The sequence below is a fragment of the Telopea speciosissima genome, chromosome 10 (assembly GCF_018873765.1).
Source record: "Telopea speciosissima isolate NSW1024214 ecotype Mountain lineage chromosome 10, Tspe_v1, whole genome shotgun sequence".
Lineage (NCBI taxonomy): Eukaryota > Viridiplantae > Streptophyta > Magnoliopsida > Proteales > Proteaceae > Telopea > Telopea speciosissima.
In genome coordinates, this window is record NC_057925.1 from 2,119,616 (window position 1) to 2,138,950 (window position 19,335).

The window sequence follows — 19,335 nt, forward strand, 5'->3', positions numbered from 1 at the left end:
AACTATCGATCCAATGGCCAAAAGAGTCTAGCTAGGAATTATGCCATGAGACTTTGTACATGTTGTATAAAGATTTTCACTTTGACATAATTAATATTGGATGAAACCGAATCCTCTTTAGCACGCATTGACCAGCTGATGTTGTCCTTGGAATGCGTGCTAACGCGTTCAACCGTTCGATGCAAGCTGGAGAGGATTCAATTCCGTACTGGACTACTGGTTAAGAATTTTTTACCAAAAACAAAAGGTTAAAACTTTGATATGTAGTGTAAGAGATTTTGAGTTTAAATCTCATTACAAATGTGATATAAAAATAAAGGATGAGGGTTTCCCATAATACTAGTGTAAGAAGGAATTTGCATGCTACATCATTGAGGTTCTGGAGAATGGTATCATTCATATGGGGTCCACATTATCGAATATGAGAGAGAGTGACAGTATAGGTCCCCGAACGACTAAATAACACTTTAGAATATACAGGATTACCAATAGGGTAATACTCATAGGGTGCATGTCAATACATAGATGATACATTATTAATTTAATATAAAATTTGACATGTGACTAATTCAGACTACGCTCTTCTTATCCAATAATAGAATTGCCACTATCATTTTCTATGTGGCAAAAATGGTGGTCGGCCTCATTGGAAGGCCTTTCAGTGAGATCATGCCTTTTGTACGTTAGTTGGTGGTACCCTACCATTAGGTTGGCTCTCAAGAGGTCAAGGGATCGAATCTCCTGCTTTGGCGACGGGGTTTTGGGGGTTAATGGGTGTTTAGTGTTGGGTTAAATATGGTTTTTAGCCCATCAGTTTGAGCTGAGAAGCCTATGCTCAAACCAAGCCCATGTAATAATTGGGCTGTTGGGCCATAACGATGATAGGTAGCTTATTACTTGGGCCACAAAACGGGTGATTTTAAATTTACAACCATGATTCAAGTTCATGGTATTGATCACTGTCAATATCGATCCGAGATCGGCACGCATTGGTGTAATCGGACGGTTTTGCCCCTGCTTTTCCTTATAATTTTTTTTTTTTTTTAAATCTTTTTACCCTTGATCCCTACAACTACATCAACATAGGATCGGCCAAAAATCAGGATCAGTGGGTGCCAATACTGATTGGGATTTTGATCGTATCAGTCGATTTGATACCGATTCCTCAAACCATTTTTGCAACCCAACCCCCATGCACTGCCCCTGCTTCCAAAAATGTGGTTAAAATAAAAAAAATCCCAAAACGGGTTAGTGTTTACTTGGCCTGCAAATGTGATTTTTCTTTTGAAATTTTGATTTTTATTTATGATAGAGAAACCAAGAGCATTCAAGACGAAGTCCAGTGGCGTATGCTCTTCGTTGATGATATCATTTTGGTGGATAAAACAAAAGAAAAGATTAACTCTAAGTTAGAGCTTTGGAGGTCAATCTTGGAAACATGAGACTTTAATATTAGTGAAACAAAGGCGGAACATATGATATGTAATTTTAGTCACGTTATGGTGGATATTGATATGGTGTGAATTGAGGAAAGAGATATATAGAAAAATGATTATTTAGATATCTAGGGTCAATTATAATAAAGAAGGTGACATAGAGGATGATGTTTCACAGAGAATTAAAGTGAGATGGATGAAATGGAGAGATACATCCGGAGTGTTGTGTGACTGACATTTTCTTTTCAAGTTTAAAGGAAAGTTTTGTAGGACACTTGTACGATTGGCCATGATGTATGGGGTAGAATATTGGGCAATTAAGAAGTATCATACTAATAAGTTTTGTCTAGCAAAGATGAGGATGTTAAGATAAATGTATGCAAAAACAAGGTAGGAAAAAGTACGGAATAAATGAATAAGAGTGGACTTGGGAGTTGCTCCGATCAATGACAAGCTCCAAGAGAGTCTTTTAAGATGGTATGGTCATATTCAACGGAGGCCTACTAACGCCCCAATAAGGAGGAGTGATATGATTCCAATTGAAGGAGAAAAAGAGCTAGGGCCAGATGTAAAATGGTCATAAGAGATTTCGAACAGAACCTATTGTAGGGCAAGGATCTATGTCGCAGACCTCATTTAGTTGAGATTTCCTTGATGTACTAGGTTGTGCCTCTTTCCTCTGATTACCTCTCATCTTTCAATTTCGATCTTGTTTGTTGGTTTAAGTTTACAATTTTTGAGCCCAATTAGGTATGAATCATTTTTTTAAACCCAATAAAGAAATTTGATGTTCTTGGGCATGAACTATGGCATCTAAGTCCAAATTGTGACTTAAGAAATAAAAATAGTTTAAAATAAGGGGAAAAGGCTAGCGTGCCCAGCATGTGTCATTCTCTTTCTTCTCCTTTGGAAAAGACCCTTTTGCCCTCCTATGTTCGTGTCTAGTCCTGTGATTGGGCCACTAGCTTACCAAAAGCTGACGCATACCCAACCGTCTCCCTTAAAATAATTGACATGGGAAATATAGAATGTCAAGACTAACTATTTTTTTCAATTGGTTTAGTATGTATAATCAGTTCTAATCGTTTTTAATCTATTCAAAATCAATGATTTAAACGATTTCACTTAAAACCCAAAACAAAAACAAAAACAAAAACAAAAAAAGAACCGATTAGTAAACGGTTTTTTTATTCCAATTAAAAAAATCCGATTCGATTTGGATCAAATGGATTCAATATGCGATTCACACCTTTATCAACAAGTATACAATCGAATGGTTATCCCCTCCAATTCGCTGCCCCTTCCAATTCCTTACATGGGGGCGGAAATGACCACCCTACCTTCTGCCCAAAAACACTACCCAAGATGGGATCCACTCCCCCTATTAGAAGAATTGAAGGAATTGAAGGTGCCCACGAATTAGAGGTGATAATTATACATATACAACCCTCGTAGACTTGCCTACATGTTCTTGTATTATTCAGTCTTGTAAACATACTACTAGTTATGCATAGAAATCACCGTTTGGATCAAAAGGGTGTAGATACTCAAGTGCTCAACCATGGTTCTAATAGTTAGTATCGGATCAGGAATTAACTGAGCCAGATTTCGATAGGATATCGATACGGATCAGGTGAATCAGGAAAAAAAAATATGTTCAATTTTGAAATTATGCTTGATATCGGTTTGATATAATCCAATTCCAGCCGGTTCATGGTTCAGTATTGTATTGATTTCGCCCAAGATCGATACCGACACCAATACCTAGAACCTCGCTCTCAACAAGCAAGTATGAAACCCTTAATTGCAATCTATCTATCATGGGAGTGTAAAACTCAAACTTCAATAGACCCAATTTAAAGTTAATTACACTAATTTTTATTTTATTTTTTCGGATCATAATCTGAAATTTAAAAATGGTTGGGAGTTGGGGAAGAGATTTGAAGGTATTCAAGAGTTTAAACATCATCATAAATCTGGTTTGCTCGCCCATTTTGTATTGAAATAAGAGTTAAAGTCTCTAGGCTCAAATCTCAATGGGACCTTACCTATATAAAGTTGTTAAAATTAATTAATCAAAGTCAGTCCAATGTGGTCAATCATTTAGCCACACAACTTAGGAGCCTCGGTGGGACGAATTTAGCTCGTCTCCAGGGAGCCCAGCACACCCAGGGTGCTGTCAGCCGTTGAGCTGTGTCGTATATATCCCTAGATGTGCGCTGAGATATGTGTAGCATAGCTCAACTGCTGGATGCCCCCTGGCAGCACCCTGGGCACTGGGCTCCCTGGAGACGATCCTGATTGTGTGTCTCAGTTTGAGTCACAATCTATCATATTAATTTTTACAAGATTATAATGATAGGTTTTCCATATTGGAGACACAAGGAATGGAAAGAACATTACTAGGAAAAGGAAAATGGTGGAGAATAATTAGAGAATACAAGAAATCTACGTGATCTTTGAAGATCAAAGATGCTCTTGCTGACCCATCCAATGGAAGGCCAAGTTCAATCTCCTCCAAGAGAATGTTGAGCTTTAACGATAAAGCATTAAGTTTTCCTTCACCCAGGGTAAAGAGAAGAGAGAATCTCTTCACCAATGGTGATGTGATGCTATGTTTGAATTTTAGGTTTATCATTAACTCGCATTCCTATTGTTTAAGGTCTAAAATACCCTTCATATGTTCATCAAAGGGTTCAATCAGATGACTTAAGAGATCCTCTCTTCACCCATGGTGAGGAAAAAAATGAGGCACTTTTTAGATGAGGAAGTTTTCTTTGCCCACTATGAAGGAAACACCCACAAATCTATCATCATTATTATTCTCCACTCATTTGTTGGAGATCAAAATGCCCTCCACTCTTACATAGCACCCATCCACTAGGTTATAGGTATGGTATCGATGTCTGTATTAATCCTATAGATAATGATACGATATTGATACGAATCACTCAAATCAGATCGTATCAGGCTGGTATTGGGAAAAATTAAAAAACAGTCCACTTTTTAGTCAATACACCCAATTTGTATTGGTATCGGGCTCTAGCAATACAATACGTATTGACCGATACTTAGATCCATGCTCATCTAAATGCATTGATAATCTTCAGTGAATAAAAATGCCTCCTCCTATAAAACTTAACACAATACAGAGAAGAATGGAAATCGAAAACACAATCACACAATGCGCACAAAGATTTACGTGGTTCGGCAAGGTTGTCTACGTCCACAATGAGATGAGATCTATTTCACTATCAATGGAGAATAAGGTTACAGTCGCTCGTTCCTCACACCTCTCTCAGATTTTCAATACAAAGAAAAAACTCTCGCTACAGATTTATAGCAAAATCCTATATAGAAAATTTATCGAAATACCCATATAGTCCTTAAAAAATTTTCCTCGAGGACTGCCGCCCCCCAACCCCCTCCATACCTTGTGATAGTTCGAAGCGGGTCCAACGAATGAATCACACAGAAGCCTCCGGGGCCCCCGTAAGCTCCACAAAACAATCCATCATCAGAAGTCAAGACACCAAAGCCTCAACACCTTCAATTCCTTCATTGTGGCTTGAGGAAATCCTTCTTAAAAGATCCACATTTTCATACTTGGGCTCAGTAATACAAGCCCAAGAACTAATTGTTAGGTACTCTTTTCAGTCTTCACCTGAAATCAAGGTGGACATGGGATAGCTGCAAGCCTGCAATCTTGTCATATCAGCACCAGCAGAGACTCAAGAAAGTAAATTCTTACATGATGGGCTTCTGACCTGTTGCAACTTAATACTTGGGCTCAGTACTAAAAGCCCATGAACTAATTGTTAGGTGCTCTCTTCCAGTCTTCACCTGAAACCAAGGTAGGTATGGGATAACTGCAATCTGGTCATGTCCACACCAGCAGAGACTCAAGACGAGTAAATACTTACATGATGGGCTTTTTGACTTTTCTAATTTCATGCCATTTCAGACTTCAGAGCCTCCTCTGTGCCTATCAGAAGGAGTAATCAAACAGAAGAGACATATACTATGTGTCCTGCTAAACTATATCAGTGGGCCATCAGTCCTTTTTGTTTCAGGTTTCCTAGCCACCCTGTCAGTGATGGACACTTGGGGCATATTTACCATTACCGTCATTAACAACCACAGTGGAAGCTTTGGAGTTTGGAGCCATGGATGGAGGCTTGGAACAAATTGCAACCTGTAGAGTGGGATTTATAACCCTTGGATTGGAATCTTAGGATTTGCTTCCTTATAAAAGTCACCTATGACCATTTTCTTACACCCTAAAGCACTCCATCTAAAAGGTCTTTCCAAAATTTTACCGAACACTTGAAGTGCATAATTACAAAGGAAGATATGGACCCCTCGCCTGCCTTGCCTGCCTTAAAAGCTCCTTCTCGTGTTCCCACTTCCCACCCAGAACAGAAGAGGGCCACCACCCTTCAGTTTAGTAGAGTTTAGTGCTCCTCACCTTCTGCAACTTTCTTTTTAAGTCTGTCTCTCTCTAGCTCTCTTATGTTATTGCACACGCTCGTATTCCTTTCCAATCGATATACAAAAGGGTCATCAATCGCTACAACCATCAAATCTGCCAAAACAATCAGATGGGTCGTCTAGAACCACTCTCTGAAGAACCAATCAATGAAGACGACACAAAGAGCAGCTCAAGGAAAGGTCAGGCATGGCGAAATTGGCTCAAGAACCCTTTCCCACTCCTCTTCAACAAGAAGTCCGATCTCAAGATCCTTTTGAGTGTTCTGGGTTGCCCTCTCTCCCCTGTCTCTGTTCCCCCAACACAATCCATCAAAGACGTTAAGTTACTTACTCTATACTATACTAATTGATTTCTTCTTCTCTTTGCTTCTCTGTTTCTAAAGTCTAAACCAATTTTGCTACGCAGGTGGAATCGTCGGCACAATATATAATCCAGCACTTCACTGCGGCGACTGGTTGTAGGAAAATAGAGGGGACAGTGAAGAGCATCTATATAGTAGGGAAAGTGAAGATGGCGATGGTAGAGGAGCTTGCATCTCCCTCACATGTCGCTGCAACTCCAGCTACTGGAGTTTCACAGAGGGGATGCTTCGTGGTCTGGCAAATGTTTCCAGATAAGTGGCTGGTAGAGCTGGTCGTTGGTGGCCACAAAGTCGTCGCCGGCAGTGACGGCAATGTGGCCTGGAGACACACTCCTTGGCTCGGCGCTCACACTGCCAAAGGCGGCGTTCGCCCTCTCCGCCGTGCACTTCAGGCAGGTGTCGTTGCTCTTTGATTCCCCATCCCCACCAAAACCCAAAAAAAAAAAAAAAAATTTCTTTGCTTTCTGTGCAAGTTTCCACTTTAGGACAGCCCTTTACATGCAATTATGTATTTGATTTGATTTGATTTTTCACTGTGACCCTGCATTTCTCTAATTAAACTTTCAGAAACATATGGTAGGACATAGTGATTGCATGTGATTCCTGCTCATGCATAGTGGGCACTTGAGTATATTCAAGGACAATAAAGACTATATGGACGGCTATGATCGCCTGAAGTATCCTCAAGAGGACCCACAAAATCTTTGCTTGTGGGTCCCTTAATGAATTGAACTTTGGTTAGCAAATAGCAATATTGCAATACTGGTCCAAAGTATAGTATAGCTGATGAACTGTTGAGCATGGTTCTAAGTATTGGTATACGTATTGGGCATATCAGCCGATACTTATCGATATAATCGGAGCCTGATATTGAAATGATACCTATACAGATCGGGTGTATAAAGAAAAATAGTGGTTCAGTTTTAAATTACGCCTGATACTTGCCCGATACAGCTGAATTCCAGCTGATCCATATCGATATCGTATTAGTATATACTGATACCTATAACCCTGTTGAGGAGAGAGTAGGGGAAAAATTTTAAACTCACAATGGGGGTCGAATCAATCCCAAAAACCCTAGAATCAGCCGCTCTGGAACATCCAGAATTGGGATCAATCAGGCTGATTCTGATATGAATCAATCAGTTCGAGATCAAATTCCAATTTTTGAAACAGTGGAGTAGGGGGGAGGGGTTGTTCAAAGAACAAAGTTCTTAAATCAAAATGTGACCCAAAAAATGTCTGAATTACAATTACAATTGCTGTTTGGTGTAGGGACTTGATCCTTTAACAATGGCAGCTTTGTTCTCTACTGCCCAGTACATGGGGGAGAAGCCAATGGCTGGAGAAGATTGTTTCATGTTGAAATTGGCTGCTGATGATGTTGCCTTGGCTGAGAGGAGTGATAGCACAGCAGAGATCATCAAACATGTTATCTTTGGTTACTTCAGCCAAAGAAGTGGTTTGCTTGTGTATCTAGAGGACTCTTACTTGACAAGGATTCAGTCACCAGGTTCACAACCTACTTATTGGGAGACCACAATGGGATCAAGAATGGAAGATTATAGAGCTGTGGATGGTGTGATGATAGCTCACTCAGGTCACTCCACTGTAAGCTTAGTAAGGTTTGGAAACAATGTGAAGGGTCCTATAATTACAAGGCTAGAAGAGACATGGACAATCGACGATGTCGTCTTTAATGTACATGGTCTCTCCATGGATTGTTTCATCCCACCGGAAGAAGTCCGGCAAGGCTATCCAAAGGAGAAGCTTGATTGGAAATCGCCATTACATCGGTGTTGACAAGCATCATCTGCTCACATTCCTACAACTCCAATCTGATATTAAGAGTTTCAGAAACAAAGAAACCAATTGGAAGAGGATTAACCCTCCAATTAATTCTGTGTAAATATTCAATAAGTGATCATACAATCTTTGTTTTCATCTTCCTTCCTGTGAATCTCTGTAGTGCTCTTATGTATATGTCCTTTTGACTCTTTTGAAGTCTCAATTGATGTTGAAGTATATTATATAACATCCTTGACTTGTATCCTTTTTAACTATTTAGAACCAATTTGATGTAAATATTTTGTCTTTAAACCCATTAAACTAAACATCTCATTTCAAAGACTGCAGCTATTATTCTAAACCTTGGACACAACTTTAAAATGTTTCTTTATTAGTGAACAGTCTTTAGTCTATTAACATAAAACACATGATCTGCCACAAACATTGCATCTATCATCCATGACCCATATGATAAAAGTTGAAAAGCATATTTTTTTATGGTCAAGATCTGCAAAAATGTCTAATGATTCATTAGTAGACAGGGATCTCTGATTAGGGCCCAATTCCACAAATGGGTCTATCAAGTGAGTAGTGCAAGAGGTCAAGCATAATATCCATACATAATTGTACCATGTCAGCTAGTGTCATTCTATCAAGTTTTGGATCTTTTCTCTTGCTGAAAGAGAGGCACATGGGAAGGTTCTGAGAGCCACACCTCTCTCTCTCTTGGAGTGAGAGTCAAAATGAAATGAAAGTGAATCAATAGTGTGTGAGATCAAAGCTACTTTTCCTTTCATGTTCATGCGGAGTGTGCAGATATACTTTTGTCAAAAGAAGAGCATGTAAGGCTGCAGCCCTTCCCCCTCCCCCCCACTCCTATAGATGATTAGATGAACAGTTCTCCTTTTTATTATCTTTAATAGAAAGTGGAAAGTAGGGAATGAGATAAAGTAAGGATAGTTTACTTTAGTTGGTGAGATAAACTAACTCACTGGCATGAAATGACCTGCAGAACCAGGTTTGTTGAGAGGGTAAGCTTTCATTCTCATTGTTAGTTTTCACAGCCGACCTGGTCGAACCATCAACCAATTGGTCTAAGACACCAGATCAAAGCCCATGTAAGACAATTGAACTGTTCAACCTACTTTTGAATATCTATAAACAATCAAGTAAACTTCATTTTTCTCAAATCAGTCAAAATTGACTTGGATGGCTATTGATTAAACCCTTCAACCATAGCTCAAGACATGAGTTGGTGTAGGGGAGAGGGTTCCACACCCCGCAGCCGGTGTAGGGGAAATCTCCCACGCCATATCAATCATGGTGCGGAAACGATTTAGTCAACATTGTTAGATAGACAAGAGTGTCAGTGTGAATCTTATATTATCAAGATGTGAGAGGGTGTGGATAAGAATCACCGTACTGCCGGTGTGGGAATCTATTTCGTATCTTTTTAAACCGTCTAGTCAATAAATTTAGGGAATTGTGGTTCTACACGTCCATAGTAGGATCCTTTTCTATATGCACACTTTAAACGTGTGGCACATCAGATGGTATCTAATTTTTTTTGGATTAAGAGCTTGTATAATAGCGGGGGGAGGGGGGATTAGGGGATGGTATCTAATATTTCTGGGTCTTCTGCTCATATGTTAAGTTTCAACCCTACATGAGTTTTTCGCATGGCAAAACAACGCTTTGAAAATCTAAAGCTATGTGAGAGTGCATGTTAGTGATCGAACTACATACCTTAGGCGTGGATTAACATACATAGAGATGAATGACAATTCATGGGAGGACACTTTGATTAAACTTGTCTCTGAACTAGACCATGACCTTTCTATCCAACAATCAAATGGATCTGACGGTTGTCCAACAACTGCTTCACACCTTCAAAAAACTTGTAGATTCAACAATGGATTTGAGAACCCTAGGGACCGACGAGGAGGTTTCGATGTGTCTAAAAGAGACATCTAATGGAGGAGGTGTGAGTTCAAATACTTGGGGGAGGAATGAAGGAAGAAAGGACTGGAAATGGGAGGTGGAGACTTAAGTTGTAGGAATTCAGTAAATCGGATCAATCCAAATCGGTCCTGATTGGATCGCCAGGTCCACCCGTGCGCATATGCAAGGAATCAATTGAATTCAATAGCTAAAGTGGGTGTGCAAGAGGGGACCATTGACCATCCCTGATGTGTGAAACAACCAAGGAAATTGAAGCAAGGGTGTTGCGGCTAAGCCTTTGTTGTTGTGAGGATTCCATTCCCAAGTGTTTGTATTTTTGCACTTTATGGTATATATTCTTTGGTAAGGGTGGACCTCATGTCTCCTATGCCAAGACTCATGCATCATGTACTTGACAAAAGGAATATCAAAGGTTATGGTGAATAGCAAGCAAATGTCCTAAGCTTTTCAGCTTTTGCTCATTAGATCAGTCCATCGTTGGATAATGTCCCTACATTCCTTTCAGACCGTCGATGATTTGACCTTGTGTTTAGACTTGTATCATAATAAATTCACCTTATATTGTTGTTCTAAGGTTAAGAGGGTTTTTTTGTTTTTTTAATGAAAAACAAAAAGATCTATAAATTAAAAAAAAAAGAAGGTTTGTACATCATATAAGAAGGGATGTATAGTGGTTCTATTTCTAAGGCAAAAAAGAGCTCACGATTGTAGTGACTTAGACCATTGGGTTTTTTATATATACAAAATTTATAGATGAGAAGTATGAAGTTACTTCAGCTAGTTCAAAGAAAAGAAGGGTTAGGTTCTAGGGGATATACATATTTCCTTGAGGATTCAAAAGGTCATTTAGTCTATAGTTATTGATGAACCATATTTCTTTGAGATGGATTCCATCCTTCTAAGCGTGTTTTCATTCCTACAAAATTTCAATTAGCTCAGCCTCCATTTTGTCAATTGAATATGAAAATCGTGCAGATGTTATAACACTTTGACCATCTAGCAAAAAGCAATATATCCAACCTGTTAAGCCTACTGAAGGTTCAAAAAGGCCTGCACAACATAAAACAAGGAATTGCAAATCATAGTTAGATACATCAGGAAGTGCTGAGTCAGTTTGAGTACATATATTTTGATCACATAGAGATGAATCAAACATGGGAGGATATGTAAATTTAAATCAGAAAGCCATTTGAAAGAATTTATGATAACAAAGAGGGGTTCAGCTATTGCTAGACCGCGAATTACTTTGTTTCTTACAAACCAAATATTTGTTATTCTAAGGTTGAAGATACCTCTTTGGGTCAAAAGAGAAAAAAATTTATTAAAGGAAAGCTTCTTAGAGAATCTCCTGGAAGTAACAAAACTAGTGTTTCCAGTGAAACTGCGGGATTGCCCCGCGCCCCACCCAACTTTTGATAATCCAAGTCTAGATGACTCAGATGCAAGAAAATCAGCAAAAATATTTTGAGATCTATGGATGTAATGGAAGCTGATGTTTGAACTACAACAAAATGATCTCCTGCGTCCCAGTTAACACAACCTCTTCCTCTCAAATTTTTTCACGAAAGCCATGCACTAGCAGCAAAAATAGAATATGATGTGGAAATCTTCCTCAGTTACATCCGTTAGAAATCTTATCTTTATTTCAGTAGTGAGGGGATTCCTCCTTCATCATAGGTGATACATACTCAATCTTGTCTCTATTTGTCATTTAGTATAATAATGCTTCACTATTTACCCCTTGATAGTACATGGGTTAGGTTAGTCAATGTGATGGAAGATTTCACATTCATCTCAACGGGTATATTAATTTATTTCCCAAAATAAGTAAGTATGTGGTTCAAACTTTGATTGAAAGTTATAATAAAGGGAAGCAGTTTTCTCTCTCCTCCTAAAAACAAGGGGGTAGAGATGACTTTTCACATGGGAAGGAGAGAGATAGGCTCATGGGAGTGTTGACGTAGGCCATACTCCCGGATAGAGAACTTTTTCCCTAAATTACAAAATTAAGGAAAAAGATCTCTAATTGGTGGTGTATCCTACGCCCTCTTACAGGTCACCGTGAGATGATGTCTCTGCCCCCTAGATAGATACTCAAGCATGCTCACTCATTGGTCCAAACGCTTGTGTAAACATCATGCGACCAAGTAGAGATCTCTTGCCCATTACGAAAATACTATCATATGGAAATTAATATAAAATAGATAATGACATCTTTTGTAATTGTGATTTTGGAAAAAGATCTCTATTTGGTGGTGTTTCCTACGGCATCTCGCAGGGCATAGTGAGATGACGCCTCTGCCCCTGGGTAGATTCCCAAGCATGCTCCCTCCATTGGCCCAGTCGCTTGTGCAAAGACTATGGGACCAAGTAGAGATCTCTTGCCCGGGGGATTTTTAGCAACTTCATTTGCTCATTTTAAGTGGAAAATTGTATCAATGAGATGTTTGCTTGATCTTTACCCACAGAATTTTAGGAATTAGTATCGCAATGACATCTCGACCAATCCGTATCGATATTGGCTATATTCGATACCAATATCTTTGAGGGCAAAACCATCCATCCGATTCAGGTAGATACGGCCGATACGTATCAGTACCAGAATCGATTTCACCGGTGATGACCGATACTGTGAACTAAAAATTTATGCTTACCGATGTGCTGCAATAGTGAATTACCCTTGGCATAGTGACATTTAGAATGTCCTTATATTAAAACCCTAAGCTCTGTTTGTTTTGATCAATGTTTTTAAAAATGAAAGAAAACAGGAGAAGAGGAAGAAGAAGCTTCGTCAGGAGAAGAAGACGAGATGCCTCCGGTGGTCAGTTATGGCCGTTGGGCTTTGACACTGAAGACGAAGAAGAACCAGCAATGCCACCACCGCATGCTTCGTCTCCTTTCCCACTTCGCTGCCTGTAATAACAATAGCCCTGGCCAGCCTTCGCCACCTGGCCCACCTCCCATCCAAGTTTCGTTCACTGAGTCGGCGGGGAGGGGAGTGTTCGCAACTCGGAGAATTGGTGCCGGTGATCTCATCCACACAGCAAAACCCTTAGTATCTCATCCTTCCCTCTCCCTTCTCAACAAGGTCTGCTATTTTTGCCTCAGGAAGCTCCCAACCGCTCAATCGTCTGATGCTTTAACCGTTCCTCTGTGCAGCGACCAATGCAGAGAGCACTCAAAGGTGATCCTATAGTCTACTATTGTGTATGGGTTGTTACAGTTTGGCTATACACAAGAAGTGAAAAATTGGTATCTCTTTGATAGTTAGTTCCATTGAGAATTTAAGAAGGAAGACAATAGCAATCTTATTCTTCTTTACTTGTATGAAAAGAACATGAGAAGGCAAATTCTCACAAATTTTAGTTTTTTTTTGAGTTGGCTGGCCTGTTGGCTATTTGGATTACTATGCATATTTTTCAAAGTTCACCCACTCCAATTCACTGTTGGCAATCCCAATTTGTGGTGGTTTTGGTGGCCTGAAAGAGAATTTGTGGAAGAGCTAAGGTTGCATTTGTGAGAAGCAATGAGTTCAGAACCCGTTTCTTCATGGCTATTTCATATTATTTCTGGTCCACCCAAAATAAAGAAAAAAAAAAAGCTAATTGAGAGAAACCAATTTGGTAGATAGTTTCTGTAATGATTTATTTCATATTATAGCATGCTTGTTTTACTAGCATAGAGCTTGCTCTTATTTTCTGTTGTATCGGATGTTTGTTTTGTAATACATTTGTGCTTGAAACCTGTGTCAGAAAAGGATGAATTTACAAATCTCGAAGTAGATAAAATGTGGACAATATAGATTGACATATCCCACTGCTCACATATTGTGCAGTGCTTGAATTGTAGTGGTCACTATGAGCTCAATTAGTGTACTTCTAACACCAGGATTACATTGTCATTGTTTTTTCACAATGAGCATCTGACTACCTATTTATTTGTGAAGAATGGTAGTTATTTAAATTTATGCATAACTTGTATTACTGTAGGCTTTTCTGGAAGTTGAAAAGAGAGCAGATTGGTCACCATATAATGAGTACTGTAGGTAAGGAAGTCTCTCAAACTTTTGGATGTCATTTTCTTGTAAGATGAATCTAGCTTCATTTGTTTCTCTTTGGACGTGATTGATTTCCTAAGTACTTGCTTTTCAAATGAACCTAGCATCATTTGTTTCTCTTTGGACGTGATTGATTTCCTTGGTTCTTGCTTTTCTTCCACGTTCCTCTTCTGTGTGAATGTTTCTTCATTGGATTTTTCCTCTTTAGATATTTGAAATTAGATCCAAATAATGATAACAAACGTGGTTCTGCCTTGGCAATTTTACTAGAAGTTAATGGTTGGACTCCAATTCGGTAACTTCGGATTATTAGAGGGTGCAGTTTTGATAGTTGATTCTTTAAGAAGCTTCCTACAGGAAGATATGGTTGATTTCTATTTAGTAATGGTTATTCTTCCAGTATGATATGGTTGATTTCATATTGGTAATGGGTAACACGTTTCACTGGCATATTTAGGGAAATATCATTTTGTTCTTAACTTAATTCAAAATAAATGTGGTTCACTAGATTGTCTGATCCAAATCCTTCTTGATTTGGTAATTGTGGTTATTTCATTCATGGGTCATGGTAAAACCAATATGTGAATTGAACCCAAGCAGTTAATTATTGCAGTGAATTGCTTTCTTGAGAATCATATCATCTGTTTTCTACCAGCCAGATTTATTATAGGGTTTGTTGGAAATCATCAAATGGTTTCTACCTATTAATGTGCATTTCTTCTTGTTTTGAAGAATCCAAGGTTTGAAGTATCCACTACTGGTAAAGCGGTTGGCTTGCATGATTATATCTGGTACAACATCATCAGACACCCTCGATGTACTTCAACCTGCTTATCTATCCCCTGAAATGATTTCAAAGGTGAGAATCCCACAAAGTAAGAAATCTATATTTTGGAAGTGCTCTTATAGGCATAAATATGTAAATGATATTGCTTTAAATGTAGGTTAAAGAAATAGAAACTTGAGTATTCATTGTTAATGCATCTAAAAAAACAACAGCAATCTTGGTACTAATCAGGTAATATTTTTAACTGAACCTTTGTGTTCAAGCAATGATTGTCATCATGGTCAACATTTTTTTTTTATGTTGTTTCTTCCTCCTGGTAGGGTTTGATTATTCTCTCTATGTGATAAGAGAGTGCAAACCCCTTTTTCTAAATGTTACATAGAGGATTGAATGAAAGGAGTGGGAGGGGGACTAGCATCTAGCTTCTAAATGCTAATTTTAGTATTCCTACAGATAGATTGGAATGGAAGCACTTAATTTGTGTAGACCGCGCGTCGTTGGATTTGTTGATATATATCTAGAGCAGATTATTACAATAACTTTGGTAGCTTTTCCTGTTTATGGTTTATTTCTTGTTAAAATCATCTTATATATGTCATAGTGTACTTCAGATGGAAGAGGAATTTTGCTTGCTGAGGCATGCTTTGGTGAATGGGGGAATTAAGAATGAAATGATGGCATGTATCCTCATTGTAGTGAAGATTAATCCTCATGAATCACATTTCTTTCCTTTGCTAGTCTTGCCTCTGCTTAACATCCTTTAAGACTGATGTTATCTTGACATAACTAGTTCTAACCAAGGAATGGTACTCTGGTGTGTTGGCACGGATTCGTATCAATGCTTTTCGCATTGAATTGGTTGGAGGATCATATGAGGATTTACTTTTATCAGCATCAGCCTCCGTTGAAGCTGAAGCTGCTGTTGGAAATGCTGTTTATATGCTTCCATCTTTCTACAATCATGACTGTGGTAAGCTATTTTTTCTACCTTCTCAATCAAGTCTGTGGTATAACATTCATCAGTGTTGCTCACCCCAAAAATAAAAATAAGAACTAGAACTATTTCATCAGTTTAAAGGGCATGCTGATGTTTATGATGTCTACCTGTTTGTTATGCATGAAACTGTGGTAATCAATTGCATTCTTCTGCACCTAAGTGACTAAAGCATTGAGGAGATCTTCTTGTTAAGGATACAATAACTTCAATTAAAATTTGTCACATGTTTTGATGCGGTTTAGCTTTAACTATTATGTTGGTAAAAAAATTTCAATGATTTATTGTATCCCCTAATTTTTCTTCAGTTTCAAAGAATTTGTGTTATAATAAACCTCTAGCCTGTCACCAGACACTATCCTTGTAAAGAACCCATAAAAGGAACTGCAAACATTTGAGATGATATTTTAAAAGGTTTATATTCTGAAAGATGCACTTACTACCTACATCCAATAATTTGGGATTGAGTAGTCCTCATCCAAATAATACTCATGGAATCTCAGGAAACTCAAATTCTTCCTAGTGCCCAATTGAAAACCTTCAGTCTAGGTCTTGGGTTAAAGTTTTGCAAATACTCAACCAGTCTCAATCCAACCTAAATGAATTCGAATGCAGACTGATTGACTGAATATAGATTAATGAATGAATACCAACCAGCAATTAAATAAACAGTTTCAGTCTGGACTCTCGACACCAATTCATATAGGTCAACCAGTCTCATAAGGCCAGACCAACTGGAACTGACCAATCAATATCCCTATATTGGGTGTAACTTACCCCATTGTCTAATATAAATATGTATTGTCTTGAAGAAGGTTGCCTCACATTCAAAATACTCATAGAAGAGGAGGATATGACACTCTCTACGTTCTTTCTTGACTTCTTTCCACCCGTGTTGTTTGCTGAAGAAGGCTAATCCACTCAGAAGGTGCGAACAACTTGCAGCTTTTCCTCAAGTTTTTCACAATATGATAAACTGTTTTCTATACCCTTTGTTTATCCCTGAGTATACACAGGACAGAATCTTGGCCATGAAGGCATGGATGGTTGGCATAGACTCATACAGATCCTTCCTTGTTCCTCACCTCACCTTTGCACTACTATGTAGCCAATGGTTTATTGCACAGAACTGATTTCTCACCTCCTCCCTCCCCTCTCAATAAAATGAGATCAACATTTTGAAGGCTGTCATTTACTGCAAAGCATATGCTACAAACATTACATCTAGCCAAACCCAGGTGTCCCTCCATATAAAATTATGGCCTCTTCTTTTCTTTGGTTGAGGATGGGTGGACCTGGGTCTGGGAGACCATAAACATACCTCTGAATGGCTGCTGACTTTCCTTGGAAACCCTTCTCTCTCTCTCTCTCTCTTTGTGGAATTTTGTTCTGAAAGTCTGACATTTTAGATTTTGCACAGGAGTGTTCTTCAATTTCAATGAAGATGACATGGCTGAGTAGACTTTAATTTTTATAATTTCAGATCCCAATGTGCATATTATTTGGATCGAGAATGTGGATGCAAGATTGAAAGCCCTGCGTGATATTGAAGCAGGTACAAGATTTGCCAATATGGACTCGTTGTATCAATACAATGTGTTGCTATCATATCATGGAACTGCTAACGACGTTCATGAATGTTTTTGTGGTGTTGCATTTGGATACTTATTTGGATCAGGTGAGGAGCTTCGCATCTGCTACATCGATGTGAGCATGAATCATGATGCTTTCGACAAGAACTGCTGTTTGAAGGGTTCGGTTTCGCTGTAATTGTCTTCGGTGTATGTCTGGTGATTAGGAAAAAACTGCTGGAGGCATGATTTAACATCTAAATATGGATGGTTCCCAATTAATTTTGCCAAGAGCACCCCTTTGGGTGTGTCATGGGTGTGGTATTACGTGCTTGATGGTTAAGCTGGGGTGCAAGCGAGCCCGAGAGTTTTAAGGAAGGTTTTAACGTAATTATATCTGTTTGGAGTTTTGAGCTACAGGCTTGATGACACAGTCCATTAGTGAAAAGTAAATATAGCCCTGTATTACATTTGATAGATAAGACCTGCTCTGCAAACTCCTTTCAATTTAAAGAAACTATAAAGGATGGGGAAAGGAGATAGAAAGTATCAAATGAAGGGGATAAAATCTATTCTTGAAATTGATTTAGAAATAGATATCTTGTTTTTGGAGTCCCTGTTTCTCTGTGTAACTATTTTGATGAATGGTCTTTTCTTCTATGCACTCTTGCTCTTCACCTCCCCATCCCCATCTATTTTGATGAATGGTCTTGCATCTTCGATCTGTGTAGAGATATCATTTGACTATTTAAACATACAAACAACGAATGTAGAATATTTTTTGGATTTAGAGAGGAGAGTAACATATGTGTGTGTGTTGTGTATCTATTATTAGCATAGGGAGCACTGACGTAGACACAAGTTAAAGATGGGATTCAATCCCAAGCTTAGGTAGTAGAGACTTAAAAGTGATTAATTAGGTGGTAAACCCATTGGTTATGGCTTCTACAATGAGAGGCCATTGATTACAGAAGAGAAAGAACATGAAGGTATGAAGTATGAATTCAATTCATGTGAGCTATTATATTTCCTCTTCTCATTATTTACCAGGATTAAAAGGACATTACAACCAATTCCTATGAAACAGAAGGTCTAATTATCCAGACATCCTCTCCCCTTCATTACATGCCTTCTCAGACCTGGAATATGAATGTTAGACACATAATGCTGCCAATCTATTCTCCTTACATCAAATCCAAAGCTCCTTCTCTCCTCTTCTGACAGTTCCTCCATTAGCTTCTGTGTGTTGGTATTATCAAACCTGATATATATTTTTTTTAATGTTCCCAAGTCAGTAGAATCTCTGAAAAGAATAGAAGAAAATCACAGTAATATATATATATATATATATATATATATATATATATATATATATATATATATATATATATATGTATGTATTGTAAATTTGAACAGGTTTAGCTCCTGACCTTCCTCCATAGAAAGTGTATGGTTCATATATGCTAGCCAGGTATTTTGCTTGTTCCATCGATTTCTTGCATGCAATTTCGAGTTTACGAGACAGTTTCCCATTGGAAGCAGCTGCAGCTACTTGCTGACTTCTTTGGATGGCATCCCTCCAAATATGTGAGGAGAAATCATCCATGGAATTGAAGAGCTTCATTGTTGGGACATGAATTGGGTTTCCCTTTGAGTCCATGTAAGGAGTGGAACTGAAGTGTTCGTAGAGGAATCTAGCCAGGTCTTGGAACAGTAGTGGGTTCACCACAGATGAAGCAACATGATAAATGCTCATCTCCGGTTTCCTTGCTGCGCCATGCTTTGCCATGGCTGCCAAGGTTGCATTTACAACCATGTCATGGGACCTATTCACAATCATATAAAAAATGAAGCTTAGTTCTTGCATATTATGCTTAGTTCCATATA

General features: G+C 38.5%; 3 protein-coding genes across 3 annotated transcripts; 2 read left to right on the forward strand and 1 right to left on the reverse strand.

Moving 5' to 3' along the window:
- Positions 1-5,732: 5,732 nt before the first annotated feature.
- On the forward strand, positions 5,733-8,300 carry LOC122641656. Its single transcript, XM_043834943.1, has 3 exons — positions 5,733-6,244; positions 6,334-6,681; positions 7,565-8,300. Exons 1-3 carry the CDS (start codon positions 6,038-6,040, stop codon positions 8,090-8,092), a joined length of 1,083 nt encoding a protein of 360 aa, XP_043690878.1. The 5' UTR covers positions 5,733-6,037; the 3' UTR covers positions 8,093-8,300.
- Positions 8,301-12,819: 4,519 nt separating this feature from the next.
- LOC122641667 (histone-lysine N-methyltransferase ATXR4-like) lies at positions 12,820-17,672 on the forward strand. The gene is made up of 7 exons (XM_043834955.1): positions 12,820-13,223; positions 14,029-14,084; positions 14,829-14,955; positions 15,495-15,564; positions 15,674-15,853; positions 17,361-17,432; positions 17,556-17,672. The coding sequence occupies exons 1-7, from the start codon at positions 12,849-12,851 to the stop codon at positions 17,645-17,647; spliced, it is 972 nt and encodes a 323-aa protein (XP_043690890.1). The 5' UTR covers positions 12,820-12,848; the 3' UTR covers positions 17,648-17,672.
- A 768-nt stretch (positions 17,673-18,440) lies between these two features.
- Positions 18,441-19,269, reverse strand: LOC122641389 (fatty acyl-CoA reductase 2, chloroplastic-like). The gene is made up of 2 exons (XM_043834599.1): positions 18,879-19,269; positions 18,441-18,709 (listed from the first exon to the last, which is right to left on the reverse strand). Exons 1-2 carry the CDS (start codon positions 19,262-19,264, stop codon positions 18,541-18,543), a joined length of 555 nt encoding a protein of 184 aa, XP_043690534.1. The 5' UTR covers positions 19,265-19,269; the 3' UTR covers positions 18,441-18,540.
- Positions 19,270-19,335: the final 66 nt, after the last annotated feature.